Source organism: Moschus berezovskii, chromosome 22, assembly GCF_049115385.1.
Source record: "Moschus berezovskii isolate FMDL1 chromosome 22, NW_MosBer_1.0, whole genome shotgun sequence".
In the NCBI taxonomy this organism is placed as follows: Eukaryota; Metazoa; Chordata; class Mammalia; order Artiodactyla; family Moschidae; genus Moschus; species Moschus berezovskii.
Genome location: NC_142481.1, coordinates 4538607 through 4551729, shown reverse-complemented (window position 1 = coordinate 4551729; position 13123 = coordinate 4538607). Strand labels below are relative to the sequence as shown.

At 43.7% G+C, this 13123-nt stretch overlaps 1 protein-coding gene across 1 annotated transcript in view; it reads left to right on the top strand.

Moving 5' to 3' along the window:
• LOC129546407 (uncharacterized) overlaps positions 1-13123 on the top strand; it is a 72879-nt gene that overhangs the window by 46480 nt on the left and 13276 nt on the right. The window contains 1 exon segment of the mRNA XM_088830474.1: positions 12755-12881. Coding sequence (XP_088686600.1) covers positions 12755-12881 — 127 coding nt within the window.

Below are 13123 nucleotides of genomic sequence, written 5' to 3'. Positions count from 1 at the left end.
GGTTGGATCTCCTTGCAGTCCAAGGGACTCTCAAGAGTCTTCTCCAACACCACAGTTCAAAAGCATCAATTCTTCGGCGATCAGCTTTCTTCATAGTCCAACTCACATCCTTACATGACCACTGGAAAAACCATAGCCTTGACTACACTGACCTTGGTTGGCAAAGTAATGTCTCTCTTTTTAATAGACTATCTAGGTTGGTCATAACTTTCCTTCCAAGGAGTAAGCGTCTTTTAATTTCATGGCTGCAATCGGCATCTGCAGTGATTTTGTAGCCCCCCAAAATAAAGTCTGACACTGTCTCCACTGTTTCTCCATCTATTTGCCATGAAGTGATAAGACCAGATGCCATGATCTTAGTTTTCTGAATGTTGAACTTCAAGCCAACTTTTTCACTCTCCTTTTTCACTTTCATCAAAAGGCTTTTTAGTTCCTCTTCAGTTTCTGCCATAAGGGTGGTGTCATCTGCATAGCTGAGGTTATTGATATTTTTCCCGGCAATCTTGAGTCCAGCTTATTCTTCTTCTAGCCCAGCGTTCCTCATGATGTACTCTGCATATAAGTTAAATAAGCAGGGTGACAATATACAACCTTGATGTACTCCTTTTCCTATTTGGAACCAGTCTGTTGTTCCATGTCCAGTTCTAACTGTTGCTTCCTGACCTGCCTACAGGTTTCTCAAGAGGCAGGTCAGGTGGTCTGGTATTCCCATCTCTTTCAGAATGTTCCAGAGTTTATTGTGATCCACACAGAGGCTTTGGCATAGTCAATGAAGCAGAAATAGATGTTTTCCTGGAACTCTCCTGCTTTCTCCATGATCCAGCGGATGTTGGCAATTTGATCTCTGGTGCCTCTGCCTTTTCTAAAACCTGCTTGAACATCTGGGAGTTCACGGTTCACATATTGCTGAAGCCTGGCTTGGAGAATTTTGAGCATGACGTTACTAGCGTGGGAGATGAGTGCAACTGTGAGGTAGTTTGAGCATTCTTTGGCATTGCCTTTCTTTGGGATTGGAATGAAGACTGACCTTTCCCAGTCCTGTGGCCATTGCTGAACTTTCCAAATTTGCCAGCATATTGAGGGCAGCACTTTCACAGCATCATCTTTCAGGATTTGAAATAGCTCAATTGGAATTCCATCACCTCCACTAGCTTTGTTCGTAGTGATGCTTTCTAAGGCCCACTTGACTTCACATTCCAAGATGTCTGGCTCCAGGTGAGTGATCACGCCATCGTGATTATCTTGGTTGTGACCATCTTTTTTGTACAGTTCTGTGTATTCTTGCCATCTCTTCTCATTATCTTCTGCTTCTGTTAGGTCCGTAACACTTCTGTCCTTTATCGAGCCCATCTTTGCATGAAATGTTCCCTTGATATCTCTAATTTACTTGAAAAGATCTCTTGTTTCAGCCAGAGCTCAAATTTTTCTAAACATCAGCCGATTCATACGGAGAGAAACCTTACAAATGTAAGCAATGTGGCAAAGCCTATAGTCAGAGCAGTGATCTCACTCAACACCTGAGAGCACACACTGGAGAGAAGCCCTAGTTGTCGGGGAGCCGGCATGAGGGACCCCGCCCGTGGCAAGGCCTTGGCTGGAGGAGCTGGCACGCAAGGCTGTCCAGACCTCCGGGGATTTCTCCGGGCCGCCCCATCATCTACTTCCGGGCCTCCATCTTTTCTTCTTCTGATGCTTGGTGGTCCTTTATGCTTTCTAAAAGTTCTTTTGACTCCTGCTCAAATATCCCCCTTGAAACCTTTGCACGGCAGCGATACAGTCCCTGGGGGTGCATGTGTCCCTATGAACAGGCCAGGGATGAGGAAAATATTTTTACACAGAACATCCTACCCCTTCTGGCCCCGTTGGGGTTGTAAATGTCAATTTAGAATTTGGAATGCTCACGACTGCACAAAGCACCCCTGGCATAAAACTAAGTCTGCTAACAACAGGCCTAAACACTCCACAAGCAAAAGTAAATACAGAGCCCTTCAGGAGTTTAGAAGGGCCCCTTCGGGTGAGATCTGGAGCGAGCTCATGAGACCCTTGGCCCTCAGGGTCACACACCTGTGCTTGCTGCTCTGTCTCCCTGCCCCCTGTCTATGGTGTGCCTGGGTTACACTAGAAAGTAAGCATAGAGATAAGGTAGATAAGAGAATAAGTAAACATATAGTATTAGTGTGGAAAATTGTCTCTGCAGATGTTTGGGGCTAGAGCCGAAAATCAGATCCCATGCTATAATCTTATCAAGACATTCCCTCCTTCGTAGAATTATTGTTTTTAGAGTATATAAGCACCGATGTAGAAAATAAAGTAGTACTGATTCTGCATGAAATGTTCCCTTGGAATCTCTAATTTTCTTGAAGAGATCTCTTGTTTTTCCTATTCTGCTGTTTTCCTCTATTTCTTTGCATTGATCACTGAGGAAGGCTTTCTTATCTCTCCTTGCTATTCTTTGGAACTCTGCATTCAGATGCTTATATCTTTCCTTTTCTCCTTTGCTTTTCACTTCTCTTCTTTTCACAGCTATTTGTAAGCCTCCTCAGACAGCCATTTTGCTTTTTTGCATTTCTTTTCCATGGGGATGGTCTTGGTCCCTGTCTCCTGTACAATGTCACGAACCTCTGTCCAGACTTCATCAGGCACTCTATCTATTAGATCTAGTCCCTTAAATCTATTTCTCACTTCCACTGTATAATCATAAGGGATTTGATTTACATCATATCTGAATGGTCTAGTGGTTTTTTCTGCTTTCTTCAATTTAAGTCTCAATTTGGCAAGAAGGAGTTCATGATCTGAGCCACAGTCAGCTCCTGGTCTTGTTTTTGCTAAGTGTATAAAGCTTCTCCATCTTTGGCTGCAAATAATATAATCAATCTGATTTCGGTGTTGACCATCTGGTGATGTCCATGTGTAGAGTCTTCTCTTGTGTTGTTGGAAGAGGGTGTTTGCTATGAGCAGTGCGTTCTCTTGGCAAACCTCTATTAGCCTTTGCCCTGCTTCATTCCGTGCTCCAAGGCCAAATTTGCCTGTTACTCCAGGTGTCTCTTGATTTCCTACTTTTGCATTCCAGTCCCCTATAATGAAAAGGACATCTTTTTTGGGTGTTAGTTCTAAAAGGTCTTGTAGGTCTTCATAGAACCGTTCGACTTCGGCTTCTTCAGCATTACTGGTTGGGGTATAGGCCTGGATTACTGTAATAGTGAATGGTTTGCCTTGGAAATGAACAGAAATAATTCTGTCGTTTGTAAGATTGCATCCAAGTACTGCATTTCAGACTCTTTTGTTGACCATGATGGCTACTCCATCAGGCAAACATTTAATGCAAAGATGGGCTCGATAAAGGACAGAAATGGTGTGGACCTAACAGAAGCAGAAGATATTAAGAAGAGGTGGCAAGAATACACAGAAGAAGTGTACAAAAAAGATCTTCACGACCAAGATAGTCATGATAACGTGATCACTGACCTAGAGCCAGACATCTTGGAATGTAAAGTCAAGTGGGCCTTAGAAAGCATCACTACGAACAAAGCTAGTGGAGGTGATGGAATTCCAGTTGAGCTATTTCAAATCCTGAGAGATGATGCTGTGAAAGTGCTGCACTCAATATGCCGGCAAATTTGGAAAACTCAGCAGTGGCCACAGGACTGGAAAAGGTCAGTCTTCATTCCAATCCCAAAGAAAGGCAATGCCAAAGAATGCTCAAACTACCTGACAATTGCACTCATCTCCCACGCTAGTAACATCATACTCAAAATTCTCCAAGCCAGGCTTCAGCAATATGTGAACTGTGAACTTCCAGATGTTTAAGCAGGTTTTAGAAAAGGCAGAGGCACCAGAGATCAAATTGCCAACATCCGCTGGATCATGGAGAAAGCAAGAGAGTTCCAGAAGAGCATCTATTTCTGCTTCATTGAAACAGGAACTCATTGCTTTTGATTTCCTCTTCACTTTCTGCCATAAGGGTAGTGTCATCTAAATATCTGAGGTTATTGATATTTCTCCTGGCAATCTTGATTCCATCTTGTGCTTCTTCCAGTCCAGAGTTCCTCATGATGTACTCTGCATATAAGTTAAATAAGCAAGGTGACAATATACAACCTTGACGTACACCTTTTCCTATTTGGAACCAGTCTGTTGTTCCATGTACAGTTCTGACTGTTGCTTCCTGACCAGCATACAGGTTTCTCAAGAGGCATGTTAAGTGGTATGGTACTCCCATCTGTTTCAGAATTTGCCATAGTTTATTGTGATCCACACATTCAAAGGTTTTGGCATAGTCAATAAAGCACAAATCGATGTTTTCTGGAACTCTCTTGCTTTTTCCACGATCCAGCAGATGTTGGCAATATGATCTATGTTTCCTCTGCCTTTTCTAAAACCAGCTTGAACATATGGAAGTTCACAGTTCACGTATTACTGAAACTTGACTTGGAGAATTTTGAGCATGACTTTACTAGTGTGTGAGATGAGTGCAACTGTGTGGTAGTTTGAGCATTCTTTGGCATTGCCTTTCTTTGGGATTGGAATGAAAACTGACCTTTTCCAGTCCTGTGGCCACTGCTGAGTTTTCCAAATGTCCTGGCATATTGACTGCAGCACTTTCACAGCATCATCTTTCAGGATTTGGAATAGCTCAACTGGAATTCCATCACCTCACTAGCTTTGTTTGTAGTGATTCTTTCTAAGGTCCACTTGACTTCACATTCCAGGATGTCTGACTCTAGGTGAGTGATCATGCCATCGTGATTATCTTGGTCATGAAGATATTTTTTGTACAGTTCTGTGTATTCTTGCCACCTCTTCTTAATATCTTCTGCTTCTGTTAGGTCCATACCATTTCTGTCCTTTATCGAGCCCATCTTTGAATGAAATGTTCCTTGGTATCTCTGATTTTTTGGAGATCTCTAGTCTTTCCTTTTCTGTTGTTTTCCTCTATTTCTTTGCATTGATCGCTGAGGAAGGCTTTCTTATCTCTCCTTGCTATTCTTTGTAACTGTGCATTCAGATGCTTACATCTTCCCTTTTCTCCTTTGCTTTTCTCGCTGTTTGTAACGCCTCCCCAGATAGCCATTTTGCTTTTTTGCATTTCTTTTCCATGGGGATGGTCTTGATCCCTGTCTCCTGTACAATGTCATGAACCTCCGTCCATAGTTCATCAGGCACTCTATCTTGTCTCAGTTCAGTTCAGTCGCTGAGTCGTGTCCAACTCTTTGCGACCCCATGAATCACAGCACGCCAGGCCTCTCTGTCCATCACCAACTCCCGGAGTTCACTCAAACTCATGTCCATCAAGACGGTGATGCCATCCAGCCATCTCATTCTCTGTCGTCCCCGTCTCCTCCCACCCCCAATGCCTCTCAGCATCAGACTCTTTTCCAGTGAGTCAACTCCTCACATGAGGTGGCCAAAGTACTGGAATTTCAGCTTTAGCATCAGTCCCTCCAATGAACACCCAGGATTGATCTCCTTTAGAATGGACTGGTTGGATCTCCTTGCAGTCCAAGGGACTCTCAACAGTCTTCTCCAGCACCACAGTTCAAAAGCATCAATTCTTCGGCGATCAGCTTTCTTCACAGTCCAACTCTCAAATCGATACGTGACCATGGGAAAAACCATTGCCTTGACTAGACGGACCTTGGCAAAGTAATGTCTCTGCTTTTAATATGCTATCTAGGTTGGTCATAACTTTCCTTCCAAGGAGTAAGCGTCTTTTAATTTCATGGCTGCAATCAGCATCTGCAGTGATTTTGGAGCCCCAAAAAATAAAGTCTGACACTGTTTCCATTGTTTCCCCATCTATTTCCCATGAAGTGATGGGACCAGATGCCATGATTGTCTAGAGAAGCATTAAATCCTTTCATGGTTACATCAGATCCTCATGATTAGCAACAAACCTTTTGTAAAATGAGTGCTTAATGGCATTGAACTCCCCGTTCACCAAAACCTTATACATTGACCTTCCCCCACTGCCACTTTGGAGCAGTCCCTCAGAGTTTTCTGAAATTCTGCCTCCCAGGCTGCAGTCCTCATTTTGCCCCAGTTCAGTCCAGTCGCTTAGTCGTGTCCCACTCTTTGCAACCCATGGACTGCAGCACCCCAGGCTTTCCTGTCCATCACCAACTCCTAGAGCGTCCTCACGCTCATATCCATTGAGTTGGTGATGCCATTCAACCATCTCATCGTGCCTTCAATGTTGCCCAGTATCAGGGTCTTTTCCAGTGAATCCTTTCTTTGCATCAGGTGGCTGAAACATTGGAGTTTCTGCTTCAGCAAGAAGAAAGTGAAAAAGAACTAAAGAGCCTCTTCATGAAAGTGAGAGAGAAAACTGAAAAAGTTGGCTTAAAGCTCAACATTGAGAAACCTAAAATCATGGCATCTAGTCCCATCACTTCATGGCAAATAGATGGGGAAACAATGGAAACATTTTGCCCCAAATAAAAGTTAGCTTGCAGATCTCAAGTTGGTCCTCTTTCTACTCAACACTAGAATCAGAGTGTTTTCCAGTGAGTTGGCTCATTGTTAGATGGCCAAGGTGTTGGACCTTCAGCCTCAGGATGAGTCCTTCCAATGAATATTCAGGGATGCTTTCCTTTAAGATTGACTGGTTTGCTCTCCTTGAAGCCCAAGGGACTCTCAGAAGTCTTCTCCAGCACCACAATTAGAAAACATCAATTCTTTGGTGCTCAGCCTTACTTATGGTCTCACTGTTTCATCCATACACGACCAGGAGAAAACCCATAGCTTTTGGCAAAGTGATGTCTCTGCTTTTTAATATGCTGTCTAGGATTTTCATAGCTTTTCTTCCAAGGAGCAAGTGTCTTTTAATGTCATGGCTTCAGTGACCATCCACAGTGATTTTGGAGCCCCACGAAAGTAATACTGTCACTGTTTCCACTTTCCCCCATCTATTTGCCATGATATGATGGGACTGGATGCCACGATCTTAGTTTTTCTGAATGTTGAGTTTTAAGCCAGCTTTTTCACTTTCTTCTTGCACCCCTATCAAGAGCTTCTTTAGTTCCTCTTTGCTTTCTTCCCTTAGAGTGGTATCATCTGCATATCTGAGATTGTTGACGTTTGTCAAGGAAATCTTGACTCTACCACTAAAGAAAGTGACAGTTGGTTGCACAATCCTGTCCCACTCTTTGCAACCCCATGGACTGTAGCCCGCTAGGCTCCTCTGTCCATGGGATTCTCCTGTTGTAGCCACGCATTCCGGGAAGCAAACTCACTCAGATGGACAATGCGGATAGTGAAGTGCAGTTTATGACACCGGCAGGCCCAAGGCAGAGTCTCCTCTTAGCCAAGGACCCCGACCAGCATTTGTGAAAATCTTTTATACTCCCTGTGTACGTGTCTGAACCCACCACTCCGAATTCTTTGAGACTTACATACACCAAGCAAGATACAATCCCAGTAACCGCATTATTCACGTGCTGTGTGCTCATTGCTCATGTGCTCAAACAGGCAAACAGTTAGCCAATAATCAATAAGCCCGAGGTTACACTCTGATAGATACAGAACAATTTATGGCCTGTCTGGAGGAAGGGGTGATTAGTGTATGTTTTCTCTTAAGCGATGAGTAACCTAGTTACGAGCTCCAAGGTTCCCCTGTCTGTAGGGTGTCTTATCCTTCTGTTGTCGTTTTCATAGGCACTAAACACAGACAGAGTTCAGAGTCCATTGGAAAGGTGACCGCGCATGATCAGCATGAACAGGCCTAAGGTGGACTCCAGGCCCTGTGAATTCCTTCTTCACTCCAGGCAAGAGTACTGGAGTGGGTTGTCATTCCCTTTTCCAAGGGATCTTCCTGACCTAGGAATTGAACCCTGATTCCCTGCAATGGCAACCCACTCCAGTATTCTTGCCTGGAGAATCCCATGGATGGACGAGCCTGGTGGGCTACAGTCCGTGGAGTCGCAAAGAGTCGGACACGACTGAGAGACTTCACTTTCCCTTTCCCTGCAGTGCAGGCAGATTCTTTACCAAGTGAGCCACTAGGAAAGCCCTACTACTAAAAAGCCTTTTGTAAATGCAAGTCTCTGAGCCCAGGTGAAACAAAGCCAGCTATTCAGAAGGTATTGGCTATTTCCTACTCCTTAACTGCCTGGGGGAGGGACGGGGGGGGGGCGTGGTGTGAGAAGAGTCCAGCTGCCTCATCTACCATCCCTTATAGAAATTAGGATGTGAACAATCCAGGAAGCAGGATTACTTCTGGATATCTAGATGCCTGTGAAAGAAATTATTTCAATAAGCGTGGACACTTGCATCTTACCATACAGAGAAGATCACTAAATCTCTTCATGTGAGGGATCTTTTTCTTAATTATTGTAACCTTTAATAATCAGAGTGAAGAGGAACTCAAAGGCCTCTTGATGAAAGTAAAAGAGGAGAGTGAAAAGGTTGGCTTGAAGCTCAACATTCAGAAAACAAAGATCATGGCATCTGGTCCCATCACTACTTGGGAAATAGATGGGGAAACAGTGGAAACCGTGTCAGACTTTATTTTTTCGGGCTCCAAAATCACTGCGGATGGTGATTGCAGCCATGAAATTAAAAGACGCTTACTTCTTGGTAGGAAAGTTATGACCAACCTAGATAGCATATTAAAAAGCAGAGACATTACTTTGCCAACCAAGGTCCGTCTAGTCAAGACTATGGTTTTTCCCGTGGTCATGTATGGATGTGAGAGTTGGACTGTGAAGAAAGCTGATCGCCGAAGAATTGATGCTTTTGAACTGTGGTGCTGGGGAAGACTGTTGAGAGTCCCTTGGACTGCAAGGAGATCCAACCGGTCCATTCTAGAGGAGATCAATCCTCGGTGTTCATTGAAAGGACTTATGCTAAAGCTGAAACTCCAATACTTTGGCCACCCTCATACGACGATTCGACTCACTGGAAAAGACTCTGATGCTGGGAGCGATTGGGGGTGGGAGGAGACGGGGACGACAGAGAATGAGATGGCAGGATGGCATCACCGACTCGATGGACATGAGTTTGAGTGAATCCGGGAGTTGGTGATGGACAGGGAGGACTTTCGTGTTGTGTTTCATGGGGTAGCTAATAGTCGGACACGACTGAGCGACTGAACTGAATTGAACTTAATGATCAGATTACCTGCCCCTTGCTGCAAACTTGTATATAGTTTGTCTCCTCCCCTGCCTCCTCAGAGTCAGCTGTCTCAAGATCAACTGACATACTGTCTTCCCGGCTCAAGACCTAACATTCCCACCAAATAAAGCCTAATTCTCAACTTTGAGCTCGCATGTTTTTTTTTTTCCAGCTGAGCGTTATATCACTTAATACTTAACACAGATCATTATTTCCTTTGTTGGTCATCAGATATGCATTTAGGGCATCATTTTCACAGGCATTTGTCCATTCCCATACACACTTTTGGGCTTCCCAGGTGGCAATAGTACTAAAGAATCCGCTGGCCAATGCAGGAGGCCCAAAAGACATGGGCTTGATCCTTGGGTCGGGAAGATCCCCTGGAGGAGGAAATGGCACTCCACTTCAGTATTCTTGCCTGGGAATTCGCATGGACAGAGAGGCCTGGTGGACTACAGTAGAAAGGGTCACAAAGAGTCAGAGATGACTAAGCGTCTAGGCACACACATTTTTAAGCCAGTGTTCACTGCTGCCCCTGGTTTATTTTCAAAGCTGTGATGGAAATACCTTCAGGCTCCTGCAGACAGGTGGTCACAATGCAAATCATTTTGTGAAAAGCTGTGTCCCCAGGCTACAGAGAGGAGTGAAAATTAAGTACTCAAGGCATCATGGGACTCTCCTGGTGGCGCTGGTGGTAAAGATGCAGGTTCCATCCCTGGGTTGGGAATATCCCCTAGAGGAGGGCATGGCAACCCACTCCAGTATTCTTGCCTGGAGATTTCCCATGGGCAGAGATGCCAATGGGGCTACAATCCATGGATTCCCAGGGCTGGACAGGACTGAACGACTTAGCTTGCAGCAGGCAAGGTATCTTTGGGAAGAATTTGGAGAGCAAAACCTTCCAGCAACCCAAGGCCCCAGGTGATTCCCACCAAGCAGTCACTCCCCATCTCCCCTCCCTAAAGGTCACAGATACCAGGCCTTGGAGCGCTACACCCTTCCTAGAAGGAGCCCCTCCCCAGTCAATCAGGCTGACATTCTTTGTTTCTAGAAGTTCCCGCCCTAAATCCTCCCTTCCTGAGGTCTCAGGAGTGCTGAGTGAGGCTGTAGCTCTTGGCTCATGGACCTGGGTCTTCCTCTTAAATTGTTTCAAAAACCCTCACGGACTGGGTCAGGTAACCTGGTAGTTCTGTCCATTATCTCTTGCAAATTGTTCTGTGGCCTGCACTCTGTAATGCAAAAGGAAAGGAGAAGAACTAGCAGGGGTGGTCTGCAAAGAGAACTCAGGAAAGGTAAGCACCAACACAGGATGTGATTAGCATATCAGGTTAGTCTTGATTACCGGCTGCAGATCAGGAACCAAGGAAGTAAAAACGGAGCTCTGAAAAAGGCAAAGAGAAACAAGAAAACTATTTTTTCTCAATCATTGGAGCACTTGCAGATTCAAGAGTTGTGTGGATGCCTTTAAAGTTATTTTCTTAACACCCAGATGTGAGTTTGTGACAAAATACCCCCAGAGGAGACGCAGAGCTGGAGGAAGAAGAGGAGGAAATGGCAGCTTCTCAGGTAAATGTCCTGTCCCAAGTCTGGGGCCGTGTCCGCTTTTCCTCCTGAAATGCCTGGACTGAAGATCTGCAAACCTTCAATTCTCTGCTTCTAATTTTTCTCCCTAGGGAGTTTGTTGCCAACTGCTTATTTTCGCCAGTTTTTCTTCTATAAGAAGACTGGCTCTTTAGACGGTTTCTTCCTGATGTCCCAGAGCCCATTATCCAATGTCTGTATCCTGGCTTTCTAGAGAGCGTGATGAATTCTCACCTTGAATTAGTCAGTTTCGATGTTGAACATATTCGCTTTGTGAAAGAGCAAGACGGGGAGGCACTGGTGTGAGGGATTCGCAGTGGACGTTGTTCTGTGTTGCGGTCCTCGGGCGGTAGGGGAGATGCCACGGTGAGTTTATATCTGGATGCAACTTCAGGTCTTTAGAACAGGAGCAAAAGGCAATGCCTTTGGAAATGGAATGAACTCGGTGCTCCAGAATTTTTCAGAATATGTTCAGAAATAAAAAAATGTAGTTGGGACTATCCTCTTCCTCTGTCGATAAGAAAGACTTACTAATTAAATGTGGTATTAGGCCACATGTCAGAGGAGGTATATATGAAGTGAAATTTGCTAAAAACTAACATTTTTAAATGATAGATTCAGATCCTGGTTTCTGTAATATTGCCAAAATACCCGTGCAATGATAATGCATTCTTCCATGTACTTCTAACCCCATGACTCTGATGTTCACTGGTTTAGGTACTTCTGTGAGATTCCCATGTTAGGGATCTCATGTATTTTCCTTTTGTCTTTAACAAGTGTCTTGGAAAGAAAAAGTGAGGGATGTGCCTAAACTATCACAGTTAATGGGGGAACCCCATATGCTCTTGGTTTCTCTTTGCTTTGGAAGATGACTGTGTTTAGTAGAGATGCTGGGTTTGGGGAGTGGGAGTTTTGGTCACTCGAGCACAGGTCTGATCATTCCCAGGTACACTCCATGCTCACATCAGAGAGTCTCATCACATTTTTGTATTTTTAAAAATGTTTCTAAGAATCTTCTTAGTGTTAATCTATGTTCAACTGTTTTAAAATTTGAACTATAGCTCTTTGCAAATGATACAGATTTTCAGGAAATTAAAAAATTCAGAACCAGAGCTCTATTTTACATCATTGTGTATGTCTGTATCCTAGTTTATTTATAGAAATAAAAATAACATCATCCTCATATTTATGTACATTTTAATAAGTTAAACCATCTGTTATGTTATTGACATGACAACTTTTCTCTGTTAACTATTAATAATAAGTATATAGTCCCATTTTAGTGTATGTCTGTGTCTATAAACCTGTTAACATGATTTGGTTGCTTTTTTCTTTTTTTTTTCAAGATTTCCTGGAGAAGGGAATAGCTACCCACTCTAGTATTCTTGCCTGGAGAATCCTAAGGACAGAGAAGCTGTTATTTCTGTTGCACATTTCAGATTCTGTAAAAAGTGTCAGAAAGATATACAGTATATACTAAATAGTTAAAATGATTCTTGGTGCAAGTTTACTATCCTATAAGACCTGTAAAATCTGTAAAAGACTTAAAGCACAGACTTAAGTATGAATTCTTCCCTACTATTCTACTTCGTTGCTGTTCAGAATGGTCATACGTGAAGCGGAATTTGCAACGTTACTAGTTCAAATAAGCTTGGTAAAAATGGGGCACATTTTCTTCACTCCAGAACTCTTGGATCAGAATCGGCTTTTTAAAAATGTTTCCTATTTTTTGGTAGACAATATATTCTGGGTCACACGAGTACAACGCTCAAAAATAAATATGCCAGTGTTGATCTGATTACATTATAATTTCTCTTCCACATCAGAATAGGCTTCTTGTGAATCATATCCTCTTTTCTTGGGGTTAAAAATATGGTAGAAAATGTTACTGTGTGATACCGGGGACTACACTCAATCAAAATCAGTTCTTGGAAATTGGTGTTTTCATTTAGGGTCACGTTAGGAAGTCTTCGCTTGGCCATGTGACAGTCAGTCAGTCAGTCATCAGTCGTGTCTGACTCTGTGACCCCAAAGTACACGGCATCTGTACTTTGTATTTCAGGGACGGTTGATGTTCCAGGACGTGACCATAGACTTCACCCAAGAGGAGTGGGAGTGCCTGGACCTCGGTCAGCGGGAATTGTACAGGGACGTGGTGTTAGAGAACTACTGGAACCTGGTCTCCTTGGGTGAGGACAACTGCCTTCCAGAATCCCTTATCCACCACTGGGTTTGGTTCTCTAGAATGTCTCCTGGAGTTTTCTGCTTGCCACAATAGCTTCAGATCCCTGCTTTCTAGCAGGAAATGGGTATCTGTGAGTTTAGAAAGAAAGCCTTCGTGGTGATCCTGTGTGATTCTAACCTTTTCCTTCCTTGATGTTATCTGCCTCCTTCACTCTAGCGTGGCTGTGATTCTATCAGTTCCATGGTA